The following is a 21,448-nucleotide window of genomic DNA, read 5'->3' as shown; positions in this document are numbered from 1 at the left end:
CTGATTTCATTTCTGTAGTGAGGTTTAATAAAAGTGACTACTATCTTAATAAGGAAGAAGAAAAGGAGGAGGAGGAAGAAAACAATGTTGTGAAACGTTTTAAATACTGACTGAGAATCCATAAGTGTAGCTTCCTCCAACTTCTGATTTTCATTTGCAAACATAGTAAAAGCTAAATCTAGCAGGAACTATTAGGCTTTATAGCCTGGAAAGATGCAGCATTGCTTAATGTCCAGCCAGATCATCTTTTGTGCTTTCCCACTACCTCTCAGTACCTCTCCTTTCTTCCCTACTCGAAAATAAAAGTTCTTTACCTTTAGGGCCCCCAATTTCTGATCCAGAGGCCTGACTGGCAATGCTGGTGAGGAGTGCTGACCTCTCTGTACTTCATTTCACTACCAGTGCCAATGACTTGGCTTCTAGTTGAGTAAGTGGAAAGTGGGCAGCAGACACCTACATTTCATGAGGCTGCTGTCTCAAACGCTTCCTATCAGACAGATGAAATAGAGCTGTCTTTCTTGGAGAAGAACATGAGTTATCTTTTGTGCCCTGTTAGTTAAAGAAGGGTCTTATTACAAGAAAAGCTTTCTCAGTCCATTAGCAAGAACATTCATAAAATAATCTTGTTATTTTGCTAATATCCCTCAGAAATATGGAATACCAATCTTCAAGGGGCATAAAAACATAAAATAGAGTGACGATGCACTAAAGTTATGTTTATAGACTTAGTAGTGACATAACTGTTGCTGTGATATGACAGCAAGGATTTTTTTTTTCACTCTGTCTTCTAAGAGCCACCCTCTCAGTATTGCTTATGAGCTGAGATCAATGGCAGCTCTTCCAATAGAAAGTGCATTTGGTTTCAATTCACTTTCATAACAACAGAGACTAACCCTTGGCAAGATGGAGAACATTAAGCTCCATTGTTCAGGCTGAAGATGACTGACTTGGGTGGCAGGAAGCAGAACACTCTCTTCTCTGGAAAAGAAAATGCCTGTGGGTAGCAAACTTCATTCCCAAAGAGCCTCTCTTTTTTTTTAATGACAATGAAAGAAAAATCAAAGAATCATCTCAAATCACAGAATTGGAAGGGCCCTCAAAATGACAACAACAAACATAAAACACCATCCTCTGACTCAGTCTCCTCTAGGAGGTTTTATTTCTTAAATAATTATATAAACCCCATGGCATTGTGATTTAACAAGGTCTTAGGGCACAACCAAGTATTTTATAAAGTATTTCAGTAAGCCCCATGTGGAGCATTTTATTATCTTTAATAATGAGAAAATAAATGAGATACTTAAAGATTTGGCAGCTTGAAGATTTTAGAATTATTAAGTTGAAAGGTAGGAATAGAATCCAAGTGGTGTTTTTGGCAGAAGGAAATACCCATGCTGCTGGTTCATGTCTCAAACAACCAGAAATCCAGTCTCCATCATCACAATGATTCAGAAATACCTGCCAGTTACACTCTCTTCTTTCACTGACCGAAAGGAAGGCAGGTTGGATAAGTTAAAACAATGAAAGAATTCTGACCCACAAATATCTTAATAAAGTGTCTATCAGGAAAAAAATCCCACCCAAATGGGGACTTTTGTAAATGCACTCTTGATATTATTTAGAAAACAGCCAGGGGAGAATACCATCCACTGTATGTTCCTCGAGAACCTCCAATCAAGGACTCCAGCCATTTAAAAACATGTTTCCTGGCTTCAGACTAGCTATAAATAAATTTAATAAGGATGGAAAAAAAAAATCACTGCATCATTTACAGTTCTCTCTCAACTCCAGCTGACAAAAATCCAGTCCAGATGTTTGTTTTGCAAGAATAGCAGCAAGAGGGTGAACTTCAATCATGAGTACAAAAGTACCAGAAGGAGAGAGATTTGAAGAGAAAGGGACAGCAAGGTTGGTGGGGAGGGTGTGGACTAACCTGTCCTGATGTCAATTTAACAGAAACACAGTAATTAACTTATTTTGTGCATAAGAAATTCAGTTTTTGAGTCTTTCCCCATCTCATCACCCCTGCAAAGCCACAGGGGCTTGGCTGGTGAAGCCTGAACTGGTTGTTTCATAACCTTTGCTTTTAAATTAAACAAATGACCTCAGATTTTGGAGCAGTTGTTGATTCAGGGGAAAGTATGCCATTAAAAGTGTGCCAGAAACAGATTTAATTGGTACAAGTTCCAAAAAGTGCTCGAAAGAGCACAGGCTTCCCGCATATAGATTTCAGGGAAATTACTCAAAGGCCGCACAGCTTTGTCAGAATTTGAGAAGTGAAACAAGGCAGCTGAAAGACTCCATATCAAAAGGGTAAATTCAATTCAGGAGATATTAATCTGATTACCTAAGTAAGACCGTGAATCGGATATGCTCCATTGTGCACTCTTGTTCAACCTGGACAGCTGGAGGAGCCAATAGCTTCCTTTTCCCTGACATATAATTAAGTTTTAAGAGATGATCAAGTTACGGATACAAAGTTTTAAGAAATATTTCATTCAGGAGTGGCATTTACAGTGCTTGCCTGTTGCAAGAGATATTGTTCACTTTATTTCCTTGAGCCACGCTGGAGTGTGTGGAGCAGGGCCTAGGGGCTTAGTGTTTGTGTTTCAGGCTACAATAAACGCCCTCTGTGCACCTGCCTGGAGGAAAAACCAGTCCAGCCGCCTCTCAAGACAAAAGGGCCCTGTATTAAGTGCTGAAAACCCAGACGTGAACTGACCCTGTCAAATTCCAGCTAGGAAAAAAAATCAATATTTTCATCCAACCCAAGAGTTGCTGTCACATAGGTTTCTGGAATTCCTTTCTCATCCCCATGAGTCTGAACAGCAATGGTGACCTGTCAACAGAAGTCAATGACTTTCTCATGAGTCTCCTTGCTTTCCCGATTCTTCTCCTAATGGTGTACCCCATCACCTGGTTTCATATCTGTCCTCTAGTAAGCAACATACCCTGTCTTGCTCTTTCTCCACCTGGTACTTCCTACCAGAATCTCACTCCAGTCATGAAGGACATCTCCCAAAGAGACAGCATTACTAACTTAGGTGTTTTCAAAGATAGCCTGAAATCATACTTATGGTAAACTCCTGGTACACTTGGGATTGCAAGAACGTTTATCAGTAGGCCAGAAAATCAGGATTAGAGTTCCTTCAAGCCCACTAGGCTTCCCAACATCGTTGGCCAAAAGCCATGTGGGGTTCCTCCTAACCAATCTCAGTTGACTTCCGGGAGAGCTGTCCAGCAAGGGCTTATTCCTATGCAGGTCTGGAATCAATCAGCATCACCTGATCTGTGCATTCTCATGAAGAAAAATGGTTTCTCACAAAATTTGAAACTCAACTAGATGAGGTTTTACTCATGAATTTCACCTGAGGCCTGGACAACCCCAGGTCACAGATGAATAAACTAAGAGGGGCAAGATGTTCACCCCAACTTGAGAGTGCAAAATGGTTACAAAACTGGAAAAAGATCCATGGTGTAGAGGGAGAAATTCGCTAGGTCACCATTTTGTAACTATTATGATTGCCACAGATAGTAAGCGTTTACTGCAAACCATTTTTGGATATATTTGGTGATGAACAGCTAAACTTTTAAGGGTTAACTGTGTTCTCAAGATTGCTTCAACAGCTTCTCCAAACTCTTGCCCCGAGGGACAGGAAAACCAGATGATCAGCACAGGAAAGCCAGGTTCCCAAACATGGCCATTCCAGCAGGATGTGCTTAATTGTTTGTGTCTGGAGAGAGCATAGGAACCAAGCACAGTTTATCTGATTTGGTGCTCATTAAACAGCTGGCCAAGAAAAACAGTCACCCACCACAGGTGCACAGCTACATTGAGTTACCTTGGCCAGCCTGGCAAGTTCTCTGTGGAACATGGAGGTGATTTACAACCTGCCACTTCACAAGTGGGTCTAAACTGTGCTGGAGGTTGTCTGCTGGCTAATAGCCATGGCTCTCCCCATACTGTGAGTGGGACAGACTGGTCATGGAGTCCTTCTTCATTCTATCTTTATACCTAAGATGATGGTACAAGTCACAAGATTGCAATGATCTCTCCTTTGTATGAGTGCTTCTGACTTTTAAAACCTGCCTCCCTCGACCTGAAAATTCACTGAGTGTTATACTATAGTGTGATTTTAGCTGTTTCGTGAGTGCAGCTCTCATCTTCCTTATTTTCTTATCTTCCTCTCTCCTATTCACTAAAGTGTAACATACACAGTGAGTTCAGATGTAAGGTTTAGCGTCATTATAGTATGCTCCTGCGTAGTAGGGTCCTAACCAGATAGAGCTAACATGATTTGAATTTGTCTTTATGTTCTAGAGAGCAGAGGTCAAACCTGGTAATTGTTCTTGTTACTCCTGAACATCTAAGCATTTCACATTATAGATCTTTCATATGTGAATGAATGAATGAAAGGATGGAGCCATTGGAGTCTCACCCTTTTGGAGACAGTAGAGTTTTTCAATGAAAAAGAGGAAGGGAAAAAATTGAATTATCCCCTTGACATCAGTGGCAAGCATATATGTAATGATTCATTGGGAGGAAGGAAGAAAAAATTAGAATCTTTTATACACACACACACATACAGAGGCCTCCCTGGTGGTGCAGGGGTTAAAGTCTCAGTGCTATCAAACTACCACCAGCCACTGTGGCATGAGTTTGATCCCCAGCCAGGGAGCTAGCCCACATGTCATAGCAGATCTCTCCTGTCTTGCCCCCTGCTCCCCTCAGCAGTGTATTTCAATAGATCTACCTGCTTGGCTCCCCACTCTGTCTCTGGTGAATCTTCTTTTTTTTTTTTTTTTTTTATTTTTATTTTTTTTTTATTTTTTTATAGAGGCATGCTTTATTTATTTGTTTGCTGGTTTGTTTGTTTGTTTTGTTTTTATACATGCACTGGGTACAGTCAGAAGCGCGGGAGGGTGAGAGAATTCACCAGAGCCAGAGCGGGGAGCAGAGCAGGCAGAAGGACCGAAGTACACTGCTGAGGGGAGCAGCGGGCGGCAGGAGAGGTCTGCGCGCCATGTGGGACCCTCCTCCGGGGCCGGGGAGCAGCCGGGGATCGAACCGGCGCTGCAGAGGCCGCGGGCAGCTTCGCAACCCAGCGCTCAACCGCTGCGCCACCGGGGAGGCCCTGGTGAATCTTCTTATCCCCTGTACCTCTAGACTAGATCCCAGTTCTTATATGCATAAATAAATAAAATAAATCTATATATGTGTGGGTGTGGTAGCCCTATATATTATAGATAGCAGTTTTATGTATTTTGGGGAAATGTACTAAAAAATATTGGGTTGTGGATTCAAAAACTATGAAGATTGCTATTCTAGATAACCAATATAGTACCTGACAAAGGAATATGCCAAAATGCTTATAGAGGGGTTGGTCAGCCTGAGGCTTGCTTTGTTTATACTTAAAAGAGAAAATAAAGAAGCCTGACTGAAAGAAGAGAAAATAAAAATTTCCTTCGGAAGGAAACAAATCATGGATCCAATCCAAGTGCTCCTCAATGGGTGAATGAATACAGAAATTATGGAACATTTACTCAATGGAATATTGATAACTGTGAAGAATGGTGAAATGATGGAATTTGGGACAAAAAGGATGGCACCTGAGGTGATAATGTTGAGAAAAATCAGTCAGAAAACAAAAGACAGATATAGGATTGTTTCACTCATCTATGGAATATAAATAACCAAAAAAAGCCATTTATCTGCAAGAATAGAAGGAACAAAACTTGAACTTGGCAAAAAGCAGATAATGGTTAGAGAGACTAGGAGAAAGGAAGAGATGGGGCCTGGGCACAGATGGTTTGGTGGAGGGGTAAAAAAGATCATGACAAAAAAATGTGAGGAATTACAAAATCTAGGAAAGGAGAACCTGCCATTCTTAAATAACAATGGGAGAGGTTAATATCTGCAATGACAGGAGTAAAAGTGCCAAGTTTTTGCATCCGTGTCTTCGCTGAAAGATGCTATGTTCTCTGGATTTTCTGCTATTAGAGGTTATTATAAAGCCTGAGAAAGAAAAGGTAATTGACTAGAACTGAAAAAAACTAGAAATCTACTAAATTTTGCCAACTTGAAATTTTATTTCATTTTTGATTTGAAATTATGGAACAATCACAATTTGGGTTTCCTGACAGTTGCTTCTACAAACCACATAAACCAACAATTCTAACGAGATTCAAGAAAAAGTTTAGAAGAAACGAGCTCAATGATTTGCCATTACTTTTTCATTGATAAACAAATAAATAAATAAAACTTAAGTGGGCTAATAATTCAGCAGTCAGCTTTAAGCCTGCCTGGGTCAATGTAAACATGTATAGGCAGTCCTCAATTTGCACAATTTCCATTTCCGCTAACTAAGTGTATAAATGAGTAAATAAATTAATATATATAGATAGATATAATTAGGTTTTTTCCTGGTCCCTTATTTAGGTTTTTCTAGATTCCTGCTATGAGTGAGACCATCCATATTTTTCTTTTTCTTTCTGGCTTATTTCGCTGAGCATGATCCCTTCCAGCTCCATCCATGTTGCTGCAAATTGCATGAGTTTATCTTTTTGATTTATGAGTAATATTCAAAATCAACAAGAAACTATAAACCATAGACACACCATGGGGGTGGTGTGGGAGGAGGGAGTACGATCAAAACAAGGCGGGTGGGGATTGTGTGGGGACAATAACCAAGATGAAAATGCATACATTGTGCAAAAATGAAAAATGATGTAAAAAATGTATAAAATAAAAATAAAATATATAGATATAGCTAAATAAATAAGCAGCAGCCTTTGCAGGCACTGTATAACATGCCCCTCCCCGCCATGTAAATGGCTAACGGAACCTGGGACTTGCCCAAAATAACACAAATGGTTTGTGGAAGAGCTGACCTTTCAACACAGGTCTCCTAGTTCCAGATGCAGTACTTTATTTACTATTTAAACACACTGCTTTTGTAATTCCTATCTGTAATTCCAGGGTACATACAAAGAAATGGCCACAATTATCATATTGGAATCCCAGAACCCTCTCAACTCTGCCAGTGAAGAATTATATGATCAAAAGTTCCACCAGGTCATTATATTATTCCCCTGTAGTGCTGAGTGCACTGTACTGGTCAAGAGCACAGACTCAGGAGCCAGATTCTCCAGGTCTTGATCCACCTAATCACTAGTTAGGTGATCATCAGCAAATTTTATAAACTTTCTGTGCTTCAGTTTCTTGGTTTCTAAAATAGGTGTAATAATTGAACCTTACAAAGTTATTGAGATTTTTCATGCTTATACAGTATCTGATGCAAACACTTACTATTATCATTATAATCCCTAGCAAAAGGAACATAAAACATGTATTAATTTCCAGAGTACCATTTGGTACTTCAAATCATTTGCTATCTTCTCTTACCTCCTTGCATAGAATTACAGACAGCCATTTCTAACTTTAAGATGCCTTGAGAAATGGAGGGCTTACCTGATGGTACTCAGAAGCTTCCACCAAAGAAATCTCTCCCAGATTGATAAGGTGGGAAATCAAAACCAGACCTGGCCACCCAGACTTTAGAATGGTTAAAGCTTTTTATAAAGTTCCTATTGCCTTAAGAAATTTAAGGTTATTCCCACCCAAAAGTGATTACCCTCAAAGAGATCAAAATCCAAGTTCTCTAGTTTTATCTCCATCCCCTCTAACCTATAAATTGCTGCCTGAGAAGTATCTTTGAACCACAAAATGATCTTGTCACTTCCTTGTTTCAACAGCTATCCATTACACTAAGGAAAGAATTTAAACCAACTACATGATGGATAAGGCCTTTCACAATCTGGCCCCTGCCAAATTGTTCACCATTCTCTCCCATGCCAATCTTAATGCACTGCCCACAGGTCTCCTCCCATGTTTTGGAATCAAAATATGGGTTTTTCCCTGGGCCTGGGGAAATGCCCTCCTCTATCCCATTTGGGAACTGCTACTGATACTTAAAGATCCAGCTCAAGTATTAGTTTACTCAAAGCCTTCCTAGAGAGCTCTAATCCCTAAAACAGAACCCCTATGTGCTTCCCAGCAACGTCCTGAGCCCTGGGCCATCACAGCGTACTTGTTTACACATCCATCACCATTCCTCCACCACATGACTATAAGCTTCCCAAAAAGCAGGGACTACAACTTTGTCTCCATATCCCTAGCAACTGCTTAGCACAGGACCTAAAGGAAAGAAAATGCCCTTACTGTAAATCAGACTGAACAACCTCAGTCACCACTCTGTAAATGTGGGAGAGGTTTCTCCTTCAGAAGCACAGCCATCAGGCTCCTGTTCTTTCCTTTCTGATACTTTCTCTGCACTGCTTGTTATTTATCACACAGTTGGCTCGGGCACACCACTAAAGCTGACCATGCTTTGATGGAACTTTGGAGCATACACGATATATCTGTGGAAAAAAATCACTGGCAGTCTCATGCTCCTTTAAGGCAAATACAAATCTAAAGCTTCAAGTAATTCTTTGATCACCTCCTTCTCCCCCTGATAGCTGTAGGTACATCATTTGTTCATCAAATACTTATTGAAAAACTATTACCAGGTACTCCTCCAGCCTCTGGAGAGCCAGCAGTGAACAAAAAAGACAAGGAGTCCTCAAAGAGTTTACATTCTGATGACCCTAAGACAGAATTTTCTTGGTGATACACCTTAATCTTGTACTATCTCATCAAAGGACAATCTATTTCCCTCAACTCCAGCTTGGCCCCTGAAGAAGCAGGAGGTTCTTCCTGACTGGGCCTTAGATCTACTCTTTGGGGCTTTGGCAACCATTTAATTCACTGATGTTGTTTCCTGTACTCTGCCTTTAAAGATTTCAACTGGGGTATGTTTGCCTTGTCACTCAACTCAGAAGTAATTTATTTTGGCATTTTTCTAGCCTCATTTGTTATTTAAAAACAAAACAAAGTTTGTCTCCTTAGACCTTGGCCTACTGGGTATCATCCCTCCTCTATAGCTGGATGGTTCTATAGATACTCCTAGGAAACTTGGATCCTCTTAGCTGCTTTTATGGATTTGTTAGGTAGAAATATGGTTAAGAACACCAACATCAGACCCTAAAAAGATGTTACTATCATCTATTAAAACACAGGAATAGCTCCCAACATGCATGCACACACACACACAGAGTACATACACATTTGCATTCAACTCATAAAATTTAGACCCTCTCCTGAGGGTTGGGAATAAATTTTCTTCAGTATATTGCATTATTATGGAAAAGTTGTAACTCAGAAATATTGATTTCTCCACTGCACATACTGCAGTTATCTGGCTGCCATCTTGGCTTCTCCAGCTTAGCTTGTTTTAAGCAGTGGTAAATGATGGGTGACCACAGGGTACAGTCTGTGCTAATGTGATTGTCATATGTCCATGAGTAGGAGGTGACTTAGATACAGGTAAGTTTCAGCCTCATATAAATCATCAGATAATAAATGTTTGAAGGAGTTAGTGGATTCTGAATAAACAGATCTCTCTTATTCCCCTGAAGAGAAACTCTAGAGATGACTGTGGGTATATAAAAAAATTGATCAAAGAAGAGTCAGATGGTTATCTGGGACTGGAAAGAAATTGTTTTCAAATACATACATATATATTTTTTTAACCCAGTATATTGTTATACTGGGTTGCACGGACTAGTGATTAGGTACCTAAAACAAACAAACAAAAAAACCATAACACAAAAACACCTGATCTGGAAGAAAAAAGATGCTGAGAATGGACACAAAGTAGGTATACAATGTGTAATAAACTCTGCTCAGTTGGACAAAGTCCTTCCACTAGATATTATTGGGGTACTCACCTCATAAGTAGACCCTTCTAAAGAAATCTGCCCTTCATTCATCACCCCTTAGAGGGGAAAATGCTCCCTCTATCCTTGGACCCTACAGACAGGATAGGTGTACTATCTATGTTCTCTACCACATGACTCCTTGGCCATAACTGAATGGATCAAAGCATAACTCATTGCCAGAATTATAAGGTGTGAAAAGGGAAATTGAACCAATCAGACCATAAAAGTAAGGGCCAGTGCCATAGAAAGCTGAGGAAGATATGAAAAAAATGAAGAGAATTACCCACGTTTCAACCTTTCCTATTCCCAAGTAATCTGACTGTATTTTAGTTCCTGTTTTCATCTAGCCATGAGAATCCTAACTGCATCCTTAAAGAAGAACTTAGTAGATAAAAATGTAAGTTCTGGAGCTAGATTCCCTTGCTTAGAATCTTGATTCTGCCAATAATTGTGTTGTTTTTGAAGTCTCAGTTCCTTCATCCATAAAATGGGATGATTACCATCCACCTCAGAGGGTTGTTGTGAGGATTAAATGCAGTAATGGATGCAGAATGCCAGGCACATAATATATGGTTCATAAATGTTAGCAACTTTTGTTAACAGGCCTGACTATTTAAAAGTGAACTTGAGTGACTTTCTGTTTCTTGTTACCAGAATCCTGAACTTGTCTTGTAACTACTGCACCCCAGACCTGAGACAAAATCTATAGAAAACACCACTGTGACCCAGTGAAGGCATATGGCTACCATGAGTCCTGAAGGCACTACTTCTGCATGCCTATCCCTTCTATCAGGGGATTGTCTTCTTGAAAGTTCACATTCATCTTGGTATTCCTGGTACCAGTCTTTTGAGAGACTCAATGAATAAAGTAGTGGTTTTCATTAATTGTCCCTAGACCAGCAGTATCAACAATTTCTGAGAATTTGTTAGAAATGACTATTCCCTGACTGCTTCAACTGACTGAAACTCCAGGAGTAGAAGCCCAGTAATATGTCTATTAGTTGCCCCTCTAGATGATTCTCAAGCATGCTAAAGTCTGAGAAAAATGGGACTAAGCTTCCGTTGGGTGAAACAAAACCACTCTATAGCCTTGACTGAAGACCAGCTCTATCCAGGAACATCATCGCCTTCAACATGTGGCTTTGGAAAGGATGTAACTATAAAGGAGGAAGGAGAAACAATTCTGGCCAAAGAACCTTTATCAATTTTGTTGATCAAGGAAATGTGTTACCAATGGATTATCCTCACAGTTTTCTTATAGGTGCTTCAGAAAAAGTCATAACTCCCTAAAATGGCATGCCAGACATCCACGATCCACGCTACCACTTGTTCAAGTTTCACCCCTTGCCATTCTCATTCATGCCCCCAGCACCCCAGTCATTAAGAATGATTGGCAGTTCTTCAAATAACTTTGCTCTTGCCACCATAGCTAACAGAGTACCCTCTATTTACACATCATTTTTTTCATCTCAATACCTTCAGCATGTAGTATAGTTCCTAGTAGGTAATGGGTGTCCATGTTTCTAAACACTTGAGGTCATTCATAATCTCTTTACTTCCAGTCTTCCCATTGCTAAACCATCCTATGCATATCATTTAGATGGTCTTCAAAATGCAAGTTATGATCATTTCAACATAAAATTTAATCCGGCATTTAAAGTCTGGCTCCAATATGCTTCTAGATTAATTGGATGATTCCCTACACTAGCCAGAAAACCCCAGGCAATGAGAACTCTTTTCTGCCATCCCAACATATCCAACATGTCCCTGCAACACAGACCCCATAGTTATTGAATACCCTGTAGGAACTAAAGAACGTAGGAGTGATAAAGACAAAATCCCTGCCATTGAGAAGATTTTATGAAAGCAGAGGAGGAAGATAATAAATCCATAAACAGGTAAATGTATAATTTATGTCAGGTGGTAAGAACAATGGAGAAAAATAAAACAGGCTTGGGGAATAGAGAAGGATGGGATGGGAGTAAGGGAATCATCTTAGAAAGGTGAAGGAAGAATTCTCTGAGAAGATGACACTTGAGCAAGACTGAATGGAGTGAGGCATGGGTGAAGGGAAGACATGGACAAGTACTCCAGTTAGTGGGAACAGCAAGTGCAAAGCCCAGAGGCAGAAATACCATGAGGAATTTGAGGAACAAGAGAATGAGCTATGTGACTAGAACAAATTTTGAGAGGAGAAGAATGACAGAAGGACAAATATGGCCCATTTGAGTTGATGCCTTAGTACACAGTATTCCTTAATCTATATTCTATCTGCCTACTGAAATTCCTTCCATTCCTCAAGGCCTGCTGCATATATCTTCCTCACTGAACCCTTCAGATGCCCCTCTGCAGAAAACTGTTTTCCTTTTCCAAAATCCAGGAGCCTTTGGTGGCTACCATATTTGTCTGAAAGCAGTGCATACATTTTCCCTACTATTGCTCTCCATTAGAATTATTCCCTGGGCACTACTCCTAAAGATCAGCCATTCTCCCCTTTTTCATGATCTCTTACCTAGAGGCATCTTATATCTGATAAATAATTCTCTTTGATGATAATAAACAAGGATTCTCAGAGACTCCTTCCAACTTGAAACCCTCCTGGATCACATCACCTGTTGGCATCCCATTCTCTGGGCTTTTGGCCCCATTATTATGCATCTAAAGCATTTGACAAAGCTGGATTTTGTGTTCTTGTTCCTTCTACCTTCTGACAGTGAGATGTTAACAGAAGCGTGTGCACATCCGGGAAATTAGCGGGTAAATTCTCAGTAGTGAAGAGAATAGTGGGTGAGGGGACTACATCCAGCTCAGATCTCCCACAAACCACCTCCATGACTGCTCCCCAAAGAAAATGCCCTAATTCTCATTTGATTTGATCTTAGTATATACCGAATGCTTCAAACGTGTCCTCTTTGGCAAACTATCAAAACAGCTCCTGACCAAGAAGTGCCTCGTGGTGGTTGACTTCTTTCTCCATTGGGTCATTCAGTCTGGGTGCAACTGCCCCCTGCCTCCTGGCTAAGAATCCTTGACAAGTTACTCCCCCTTTGAAATTTACAGTCTTTCAGACATTTGCAGGCCATGCCCATCTTCTCTCAACTCACATAATATTTGGGCTTACTTTAGATAAACACCACAGGTTTTTATTCTTTTTCTATAAATAAATTAGGTCTTCTGTGACTACTGGACAGTTGCAGGAAGTGATATTACCCAGCCAAGTGCCACAGTTTCTTAAAACTAGGGAAAGTAGAGCATGGGTAGGTGCATGTCTCTTTGCAAACAGAGGAATGTGAAGTTGTTTGTGTTGATACGTGTCTGTGGCTTTGGAATCAAAACTTGGAAGGTTACTAGGATATTTAAAATACTTTTATCCAAAACTCAACCCCTAAGAGGCAACAGAGTCCAAATCTAGGCTTTCACTGAAGGGGTTCTGACTTCTGTTCCTAGCACCACTATCATTAACTGTTGGCCTCTGAGCAATTCCTTTTCTCCATGCTTCTGCTGCTTGAGGTGGATTAAGTGATTCATCATTTTAAAATATTTTAAAATACTATGGGAATGCTAATGTTAACAACACTGATCACAGTTGTTAGTGTTAGCCTCGTAGTCACATGATGACACTTTGTTTCTAAAGCACTAATTTTAGACAACCTGCACCATATCCCTGAGAGAAAGACTTTCAAAGCTTCTCCACCCATACTAAATGTGTACAGGGTCCTATTTAACCAATCAACAATTAGCTTTATATTGGGTTGTGGAAGGACATGGAACTAAAGTGTGGAGAGAGTTGTGCTAACTTGACCAACCCACCCAAAGTCTGTGGTTAATGGATTACAAATTTGGGTAATGCTGGACAATAAATTACAACTATAATAATAAAGCTGAAAGTACACACAATTTAAGCAGAAACACCAGTGTTTTTTATCGGAAATGAAAGAAACCATTGATCATAGCAACTGTCTGAGATTAGCAGGGAGCCACATTTTCAAACATCCTGCAGTAAATCCAGAGCAGATCCAGCTGGAAAGCAAGAGTGGAAATAAAACTTGAAAAATCATACCATGCTTTGAAGTCTGCTTCTTTCACAACCATGAGTCCCTGGTTTGCCCCGACCATTCTGAGCTGTTCTTGCTTGTCGAATTTATTTTAAAAGAGATACAAGCCACACACTTGCATATAATCTTTCAAATGGACTCCAGCTTTTTGCAGGGATGGTTTGTTAGAGAATATGAACCCCAAAATACTTTCTCTTGCACATGAAATCAGCCATCAATTCAGCTGGAACAGAAAGGCTTCCAATACTCAAGCTAGAAACCACTCTTGATTCTAGTAAGTACTTTTTTTCTTGTGTTCGTTCCTTGACCCATTCATGCACTTTTGATTTTCAATTTTTACCAAAAACTATTAATGTAGATGAAAGGATACTAATATGTCAGAAGCTGGGGATGCCAGGATGACAATCTAATAATTGTCTTCCAATGAAGTCATCTGGGGTGCCTATCACCATACAAAGAAACTGCTGTCCAATTAAATTATTAGGGAAAGAAAACCAGTGGTTTAGGTTGAGTAGACATACAGTCTTGCACAGGCCCTACTTTACCATATATCGCTCTTACTTACTAACTGTGCCCTGGTGGATGGGGCTCAGCCAGTCCTGCTCAAATGCCAAGTGACTTCAGAATAGGATATAGTTTATTAAGCCATGATTGCTAGAGTCTTTCCTGATCACTTTGGGGAAAAGGGATGGATGTTCCCTATGACTAAGAGCCAATCGTTCTTAGTAGCTTTGATGAACCAGAGGAAGAGGTGGTGAGGGCATCTTGGAAACATGTCATTGGTCCCAGAACAGTCGCAATAACCTGGACAGTAACCAATCACTGAACCCTATTATAATTAGGTGTCTGAGTTCCTGCCAACAAAAAACTGAAGAAAATATTTTGGCTCACAATGTCTTATCTAAAACAATGTAAATTATGAAAGCAAAAGCTCTGATTTCTGTTCTTAGGTTCACAATGTAATTTTGGTCAAGTTGCTAGTGCTAAAATTTCCATTCTCCCAAATGAATGAAACAACGTTTGTGAAAGGCAAGCTGGAAATTGACAAGCACATTGGACATATCAGGAGTTCTTTTAACTAAATAAGGAAACTTTACTTTGCTTTCTCATTCCTTCTCAAAGCACACAGCTCTGGGACAGGAGCTGGGCGGGGAGAGTCCTTGGCCTTTGGGGTCCACTGCTCCCTTCTTCAGCTCTCCCACCTGGAGGCTGACTAATTCAACAGTGGAATGAACCCTCAATGAAGCGAATCATACCACGGACCCAAGCAGTGAACATGGGTCTAGATAATCCAAGCAACAACCCAGCCACAAATTAATAAGGAAAAAAGAAAAACCCAGCAACACAAAAACAAAGAACTCTCAACTTTACAAACACTGGGAGGGCAACAGCTGGTCAGCCGAGATTAAAGGAGCGTGAGAGAGCACCTCCCCATCTCCTGACTTCTCCTCCCCCATAAAGGTCCCTGCAGCCAGGCAGGGCTCGCTTTTACAGCTCTGTGCAGATGACCTTGTTCCAGCTAAGATAGGGGCTCTTTTGATCTCAGCAGGGGGATGCTCTGGGCCTGCAGCTGGCAGATATTAATAGTACAGGATCCGTTGGGGTGGAAGAGATCTCAGTTGGGCCAGGTCACTTGTATTCCCTTCTCTGCATCAGAGCAGAAGGGACTTCATTTCCCTGAATCGGCCCCTGCTGGCTACTTCTCTCAGGTCAACTCAGATCATTTATTGCTGGCTGCTCTAGGCCACTTGTTCTCACCACGTAACTGTTTTCAAGGGTGCAGTTTAAGCAGTGCCCTCTGCTCTGCAGCTGAAATCTATTACAGGACAGGGTGGACCTTGCCCTCGCCCCAGTCTTTCTCACTCTCAATGATTTGCATCCATTTCTTAGAGGAGAGAAGAAGACCGAGCAAGGGACACACAGACAAGACCAGAAGTGTATACAGAGCGAGAGGGAGCAATACAGGGAGCAGACGCTGTTGTAGGTATGCTAATAAAGACAAAGGGCAATACCATCGTTCTGCTGTAAATCAGAATTTAAAAAAACCCATCAATGAGTGAATGCTCCTGATCTTCAGGCCCATGGCATTTCTTATGTTAGAGGCAGAAAAAGACTTTAGCAATCTTTTCATCCAACCTGCCATTTAAACACACACACACACACACACACACACACACACACACCCCTCCCCTCCCCTCCCCAACCCCCTCCCCCAGGTCCAAAGTGACTAAAAAATCTGCTCAAGATCAGAGTTAATAACACAACAGCAAAGCTAATACAACAAGTGTTTAAAATGACAACAAAGCAATTTATACACAATAATCACAGTAACATTAACAACTACTGTAAAATATTTGAATAGCTATAAATGTTCCAAGATTTGAACACTTTAATTCATTTGTAAAGAACTTCATTGGAAACGTCAGGAAAAATGTCTCATAGCCTCTTTACCTGCTTAGTTATATGAGGAAAAGATCTGGAAAAATCAGTTTCCACTCCCGCTTACATTTCCTAGTAAGGAAATGTTGTCTAAGGATGAGCTGGTAACTTTCTTTGTCATGAACACAATTTTACCAAGCCCAAAGCAATTTCCTCTGTATCTGTTTTACTCCTCTGCTTAAGATAAACCAGGAAACCAGGACAAAGAAGTGTTCTTAATTGGTTTTCAGAAAGGAAACAAGATATTCTCTCCTGATCTCCTCAGAACTGAATCAGTGTGTGTGTGTGTATAATAATTATTACCACAGTTTTTAACCATGTTTATAGGTGCTTTATGTGATTCTCAGGGTTACTATTCATACAAAGTATTTACTACAGTATTGGTGTAGCATTTATTTACTGACAACTATGTGCCTAGAACTTTGCTAGCTGCTAGAACACAGGATGGATACAAAAAAAAAAATAAAGAGTAGTCTGCCCTTGAAAATCTGCCATTCTAGTTGGGAAAATGTGACAAGTTGTATTAATTTTTCTAGATCCTTTCTTTATATAGTTGAGCAGGTAGTCAGCAGGCCACAGAAGAGGAAGAGTGAGACCAGTGCAGACCGGAACATGCAGGAGGTTTTGTAGAAGAGGTGGTTTTTAAATAAACCTCGAAGGAGTGAGAGGATTTGGGAAGAAAAGCAGTGGAAAAGAGACTGGGGGCCTCCCTGGTGGCACAAGGGGTTAAGACACAACCTATGAAGCAGTCCACAGCTACTGCAGCATAAGTTTGATCCCCAGCCAGGGAGGAGACCCACATGGCACAGCAGACCTCTCCTGACTCGCCCGCTGCTCCCCTCAGCAGTGGATTTCAGTCAATCGGCCAGTTCTGTTCCCCACTCTGTCTCTGGTGAATCCTCTCACCCTCACACCTCTGGCCTGTACCCCAGTTCTTGTATGCATCAATAAATAAATCTTAAAAAAAAAAGTGAGACTGGGCAACCTTTTTGATACAGCATGAGCAGTGTAGTGCAACCACTCCAGACTGGGCAGGTTCACTGTCAATTCCCACAGAACAGGAAAGGATCTTGGAGCCCTCAATAGATTTTACAGGCCTTTAATGCTGAGCAGAGAACTGAGTACACTGGCACAAGCAGGGAGGCTGGCATGCAGAGAGGCTGGGGTGCCAGGAGGCTGGCAGCAACCAAGCCTCCCAGCCACCATGATCTCTGAGCTCTCTTTTCTCTGGTGTTCTCTCTTGGTCTCCCTCTCACCTTGCCTCATTTCGCCTAGTCCAGTGATCTCTCCTGAGCTTCCATACTGTAGGGTAAGTGAAAAGGTATCAGGCTTTTCTGCCCTCCCGCCATTAGGATAGATGATGGATCCTTGCGGTCCTGAATGCATGCCTGATGGCGGGCACCTGGAGTAGGGTGTGGGCATAGGTAGATGGGATTCACTTAGGCTAAGACTGGGCTTATAAGGGCGGCGTCATGGGGATGCCTGCAGAAGCAGAGTGAAAAGAGCGAAAGAGAGCAAAATAGAAGCAGAATCACCAGAAGAACCAGGAAGAGTGAAGATTTGCTGTGGGCTGGGTGGCCTGCCAGCCTCCGGGCCCCCCGGCCCCCCTGCCTGCCGTGTACCTGGTAAATCCCAATAAAAGCCTTCAAAAGCCACTGAGGGCTCCAGGACTCCTCCTTACCCCATCTGCTCCAATCATACAGATCCTGCACTGTCCCTTCCTGTCCATACACGTACTTATAGGTACGCATGCCTTGTGCTCCCCAGCTTCTTGGAGCAGGTATCCACAATTACAGGCACGGGGCCTCCTGCTCATGCTCCCAAACGTTTTGTGCAACACGTTTCCACGTGTGGGCCATTAAACCCAGGCGTAAAGCAAGACCACAAGTGGCAGCCATAGAGGCCAGTGACTGGAAGGCAGAAAAAAGCCTAATTTAACTCCACTTTCCTTACAAGCTGTGTCTGCTGAGACAGGGAGGTAGGACGGGAGGTGGCAGGCAGGCCTGCTGTGTGTGTTTCACCTAAGGTATTGGCAAGAACCATTATAGGATGGGGGGGAAGGAAAAGACTAAAGAGTTAAAAAGCATTAATTTTCTTCTCTAGTGGTGTTTTGGGAAACTGACCCATGCAAAAGAAAAGAAAAGGAAAAAGTCTGGCTTTAGTATTAGCTGATTTCCATAGTCTAAAGATGCCTACCCTGGCTGATTTCAAACTAACAAACCGCAAATTCCTGGATATCTTAACATAAGTTTATTGATGGTAGCCTGTTCTCAGAAATGGACTAAAAACAAACAAACAAACAAAAAAAACCAACTAGATTTCTGAGTAGTAGAAAGACACAGTAAAAGGAAGACGAAAGTGAAGACTTTAATTTGGTAGTGGTAGACTGAAAAAGGTAAAGGATGCGGGGAGGGGGAAGGCCATTTTGAAATTTACTAACATAGTGCAGGTGAGTTTAATAAGTCAGTTAACCACACTACAAATTACAAAAAAAGGGAGACCAAGCAAAAAAGTATGTGGAAAGAAAAAGCAAGTAGACTTGACAATGAAAGGAGTGCAGTAGTAGATGGTTCACGTTTTCAATCCAGGTGATGGGAAAGTAATAATGCACTGAATGTGCGAATTAGGGTATGCTGAGGATTTTACAGTTTTTTGTAAAAAAAATAGTTTCCACTCTGAAAAATACCACTGAGAAGCAGGAGTGTCCTTGCTGTTTTTGAGACCAGGTACCCAGGTCTATCCATGGAATACCACCTTGGGCAGCCTGGCTAGGCTTACAAGTTTCATAGATCCCCTCATGAATAATTCTGAGAAAATGAAAAGAGCAGAGGGGTCAGAAACAACTATAAACATTCACCCCAGCCACAATATTCTGCCCTGAAAGCAAGTAGACTACAGCTAGCAGAACTCAGAAATGTCAAGTAAGAACTTTCAGTAAAACTAGAAACCACCCACTGCTCAGCAGTGTAATTCCCCTAGCTTCGAAAATCACAGCCAAGCTGACCTTTGCTAGCAGGAGGAGGTGGAGAAAATTTACCAGCATGGAGAATTTTTCTTAATATTTCTGTAAAGCAGATTGGGAATGCCACATCCCTGGCACATGATACTGGTGTGCACTTTTAGCCAGTTCAAAAGTACCCAGCAAAACAAATGGCCAAACTGCTATGGAACCACAGGTAAAGCCAAGCGTTGACCATCGGTCTCACAGTCACTTAGCAGTTTACCAGCCCTCATACTAAGAAGCCAAAACAACCCACAGAGGAGTGACAAGCCCCAAGATGAAGGCGGTGGGATGCCTGTGAAGATGACTCAGTCAAGTGAAAAAGGAAGCTCCTTACAAAGACTGTCCAAGTGTAGGAGATCAGATGCCAGGAAAGTTGGCCAAGCCAAAATCGGCAGGTTCCGGCCTGGGTTCACTGGCCAGGGCTTGTTAGCTGGCTCTCCCACCTCTCAACCGGAGGCAGTGGGGCTCTGCGTCAGTGTCAAGTTTCAGCCCCTTTAGGACAGATCCCTTACCTTCAGACAGGGACAAATCATCAGCTGGAGACACCAGGTCTGCCTGAGAGGCAAGGGCTCCACTCAGATGGGTTGTAATTTGATTCGTCAAGATAACCTGTGAACAGACAAGGAGAAGGGGGGTGGGAGGGAGAAGAGGACCAAATTAGTTATTAGAGCCATCAAAAGGCAGACTGTGGCTTAGGGGAAGACTGATAGGACACAGGTAGGAAAACCCCAGCTCTGACTTTCATCAATTTTATCTGTAGGTCAGAATATCTGGCAAATGCCATGGGTCATTCAATACACAGAAAATCAAGGAATAGGCCAACTCTTTCAGAGCTTAAACACTAATCCTTTCCAAATGTTGAGTAACTTGGGACTGAGAGGTGTTGCTATAGTTATAAAATGAACCAGAGAATGAAGATGTTTACGCACACATTTTATCAAACTTTAATTTTTAAGATCTGCAACACAAGATATTGCTAGTGCTGAATAAAAGCGATAACTTAAAATGTGAATGCCTGTGGCTTCTGCCCTTATTAACTCAAAGGCAGTTTTACTTTCAAATTTGTGAAATTGGAGTAGTTTCCTCTCTAAAGGAATTATACTCTTTTTGTAAATTAGTTGAGTTCTAATAAGAGAAAGTCTCACCATGCATTTTAAACACAAATTAATATAATCCTACTGTAAGGGCATGAATGATACAGTGTAGGTTTTCTGATCCCATGCAGACCGGGTAAAGGAGGAGTCAGAGTCCTCAGTGGTTTTTTGCAGGTCTTTTATTGGGGTTACCAGTTACACAGCAGGCAGGTGTGCTGGGGGGCTGGAAGGCTGGCAGGTGCCCGCCACAGGCATGCACTCAGGACCTCAAGGATCCATCATCTATCCTGATGGCGGGAGGGCAGAAAAGCCTGACATTTTCTTTACCCTACACCTACCTATCCAAAATAAAATTCATAACATTTAAAATCCCTAGAAAGGACTCAAAATTACCTAACATATGTGGTCCACTGCCATACAATATTTTCATACTTGGTTCAGTCAAGAAGATAGTCTTTTCCTCAAAAACCCTCATTTGTAAATTTTACTCTGCTGTTTAGAAATCTAAAGTGAAGGAAGACTAAAATACAAATTCCTCCTGGAAAATTGTAACTTGACTAACAGCAATTATTTCCCAAGCTTTGGATGTCGCCATCATGGGTCCAAATTGTAAGCACATTGGTTATCGGAGGAAAGGTCCCTTCTGAAAATGGTACTAAACATTTAGCAGCTGAAATATGCAACTAGTCAGTCTATATTGGCCTATCCTGTGGGTCAGCTACAGTTTTGTTGCCACTCTGATTTGAGCAGAAGTAGAAATCATCTTCATTCTTTGTTGTCTAACCTTTCAGCCACTTCTCTTTCACTATCTCCCGAGTGGACCGGTGACACATTACAAATTCTATACTAATGGCAGCTTAATTGAGGGCTGAGAAAGGAGCTTGATGGCACCATCAGGTAAGGAAATGAAGTGCTCTGTAAGCAAAGACAACTCCAGGTCTTTGTGCGACAACTAAGCTAGTGAGTCCCTACAGTTGCTGTTGCAGTGACTAGCTATTGCAGCATTTACTGTGTATTTACCAACCTCTCATATT

The 21,448-nt window shown here is 41.4% G+C and overlaps 1 protein-coding gene across 1 annotated transcript in view; it reads right to left on the bottom strand.

Moving 5' to 3' along the window:
* The window catches only part of RAD51B (RAD51 paralog B), a gene marked incomplete at both ends in the record, with an annotated part of 653,574 nt that overhangs the window by 261,401 nt on the left and 370,725 nt on the right, over window positions 1-21,448 (bottom strand). Inside the window, one exon of the mRNA XM_084240286.1 lies at window positions 19,833-19,929. Coding sequence (XP_084096412.1) covers window positions 19,833-19,929 — 97 coding nt within the window. The remainder of the gene's footprint in view (window positions 1-19,832; window positions 19,930-21,448) is intronic.

The sequence above is a fragment of the Talpa europaea genome (assembly GCF_964194135.1).
Source record: "Talpa europaea genome assembly, chromosome: 8".
NCBI classification, from domain to species: Eukaryota; Metazoa; Chordata; class Mammalia; order Eulipotyphla; family Talpidae; genus Talpa; species Talpa europaea.
Note: the sequence above shows the minus strand (reverse complement) of the source record. Positions and strands in the feature narration are given on the sequence as shown.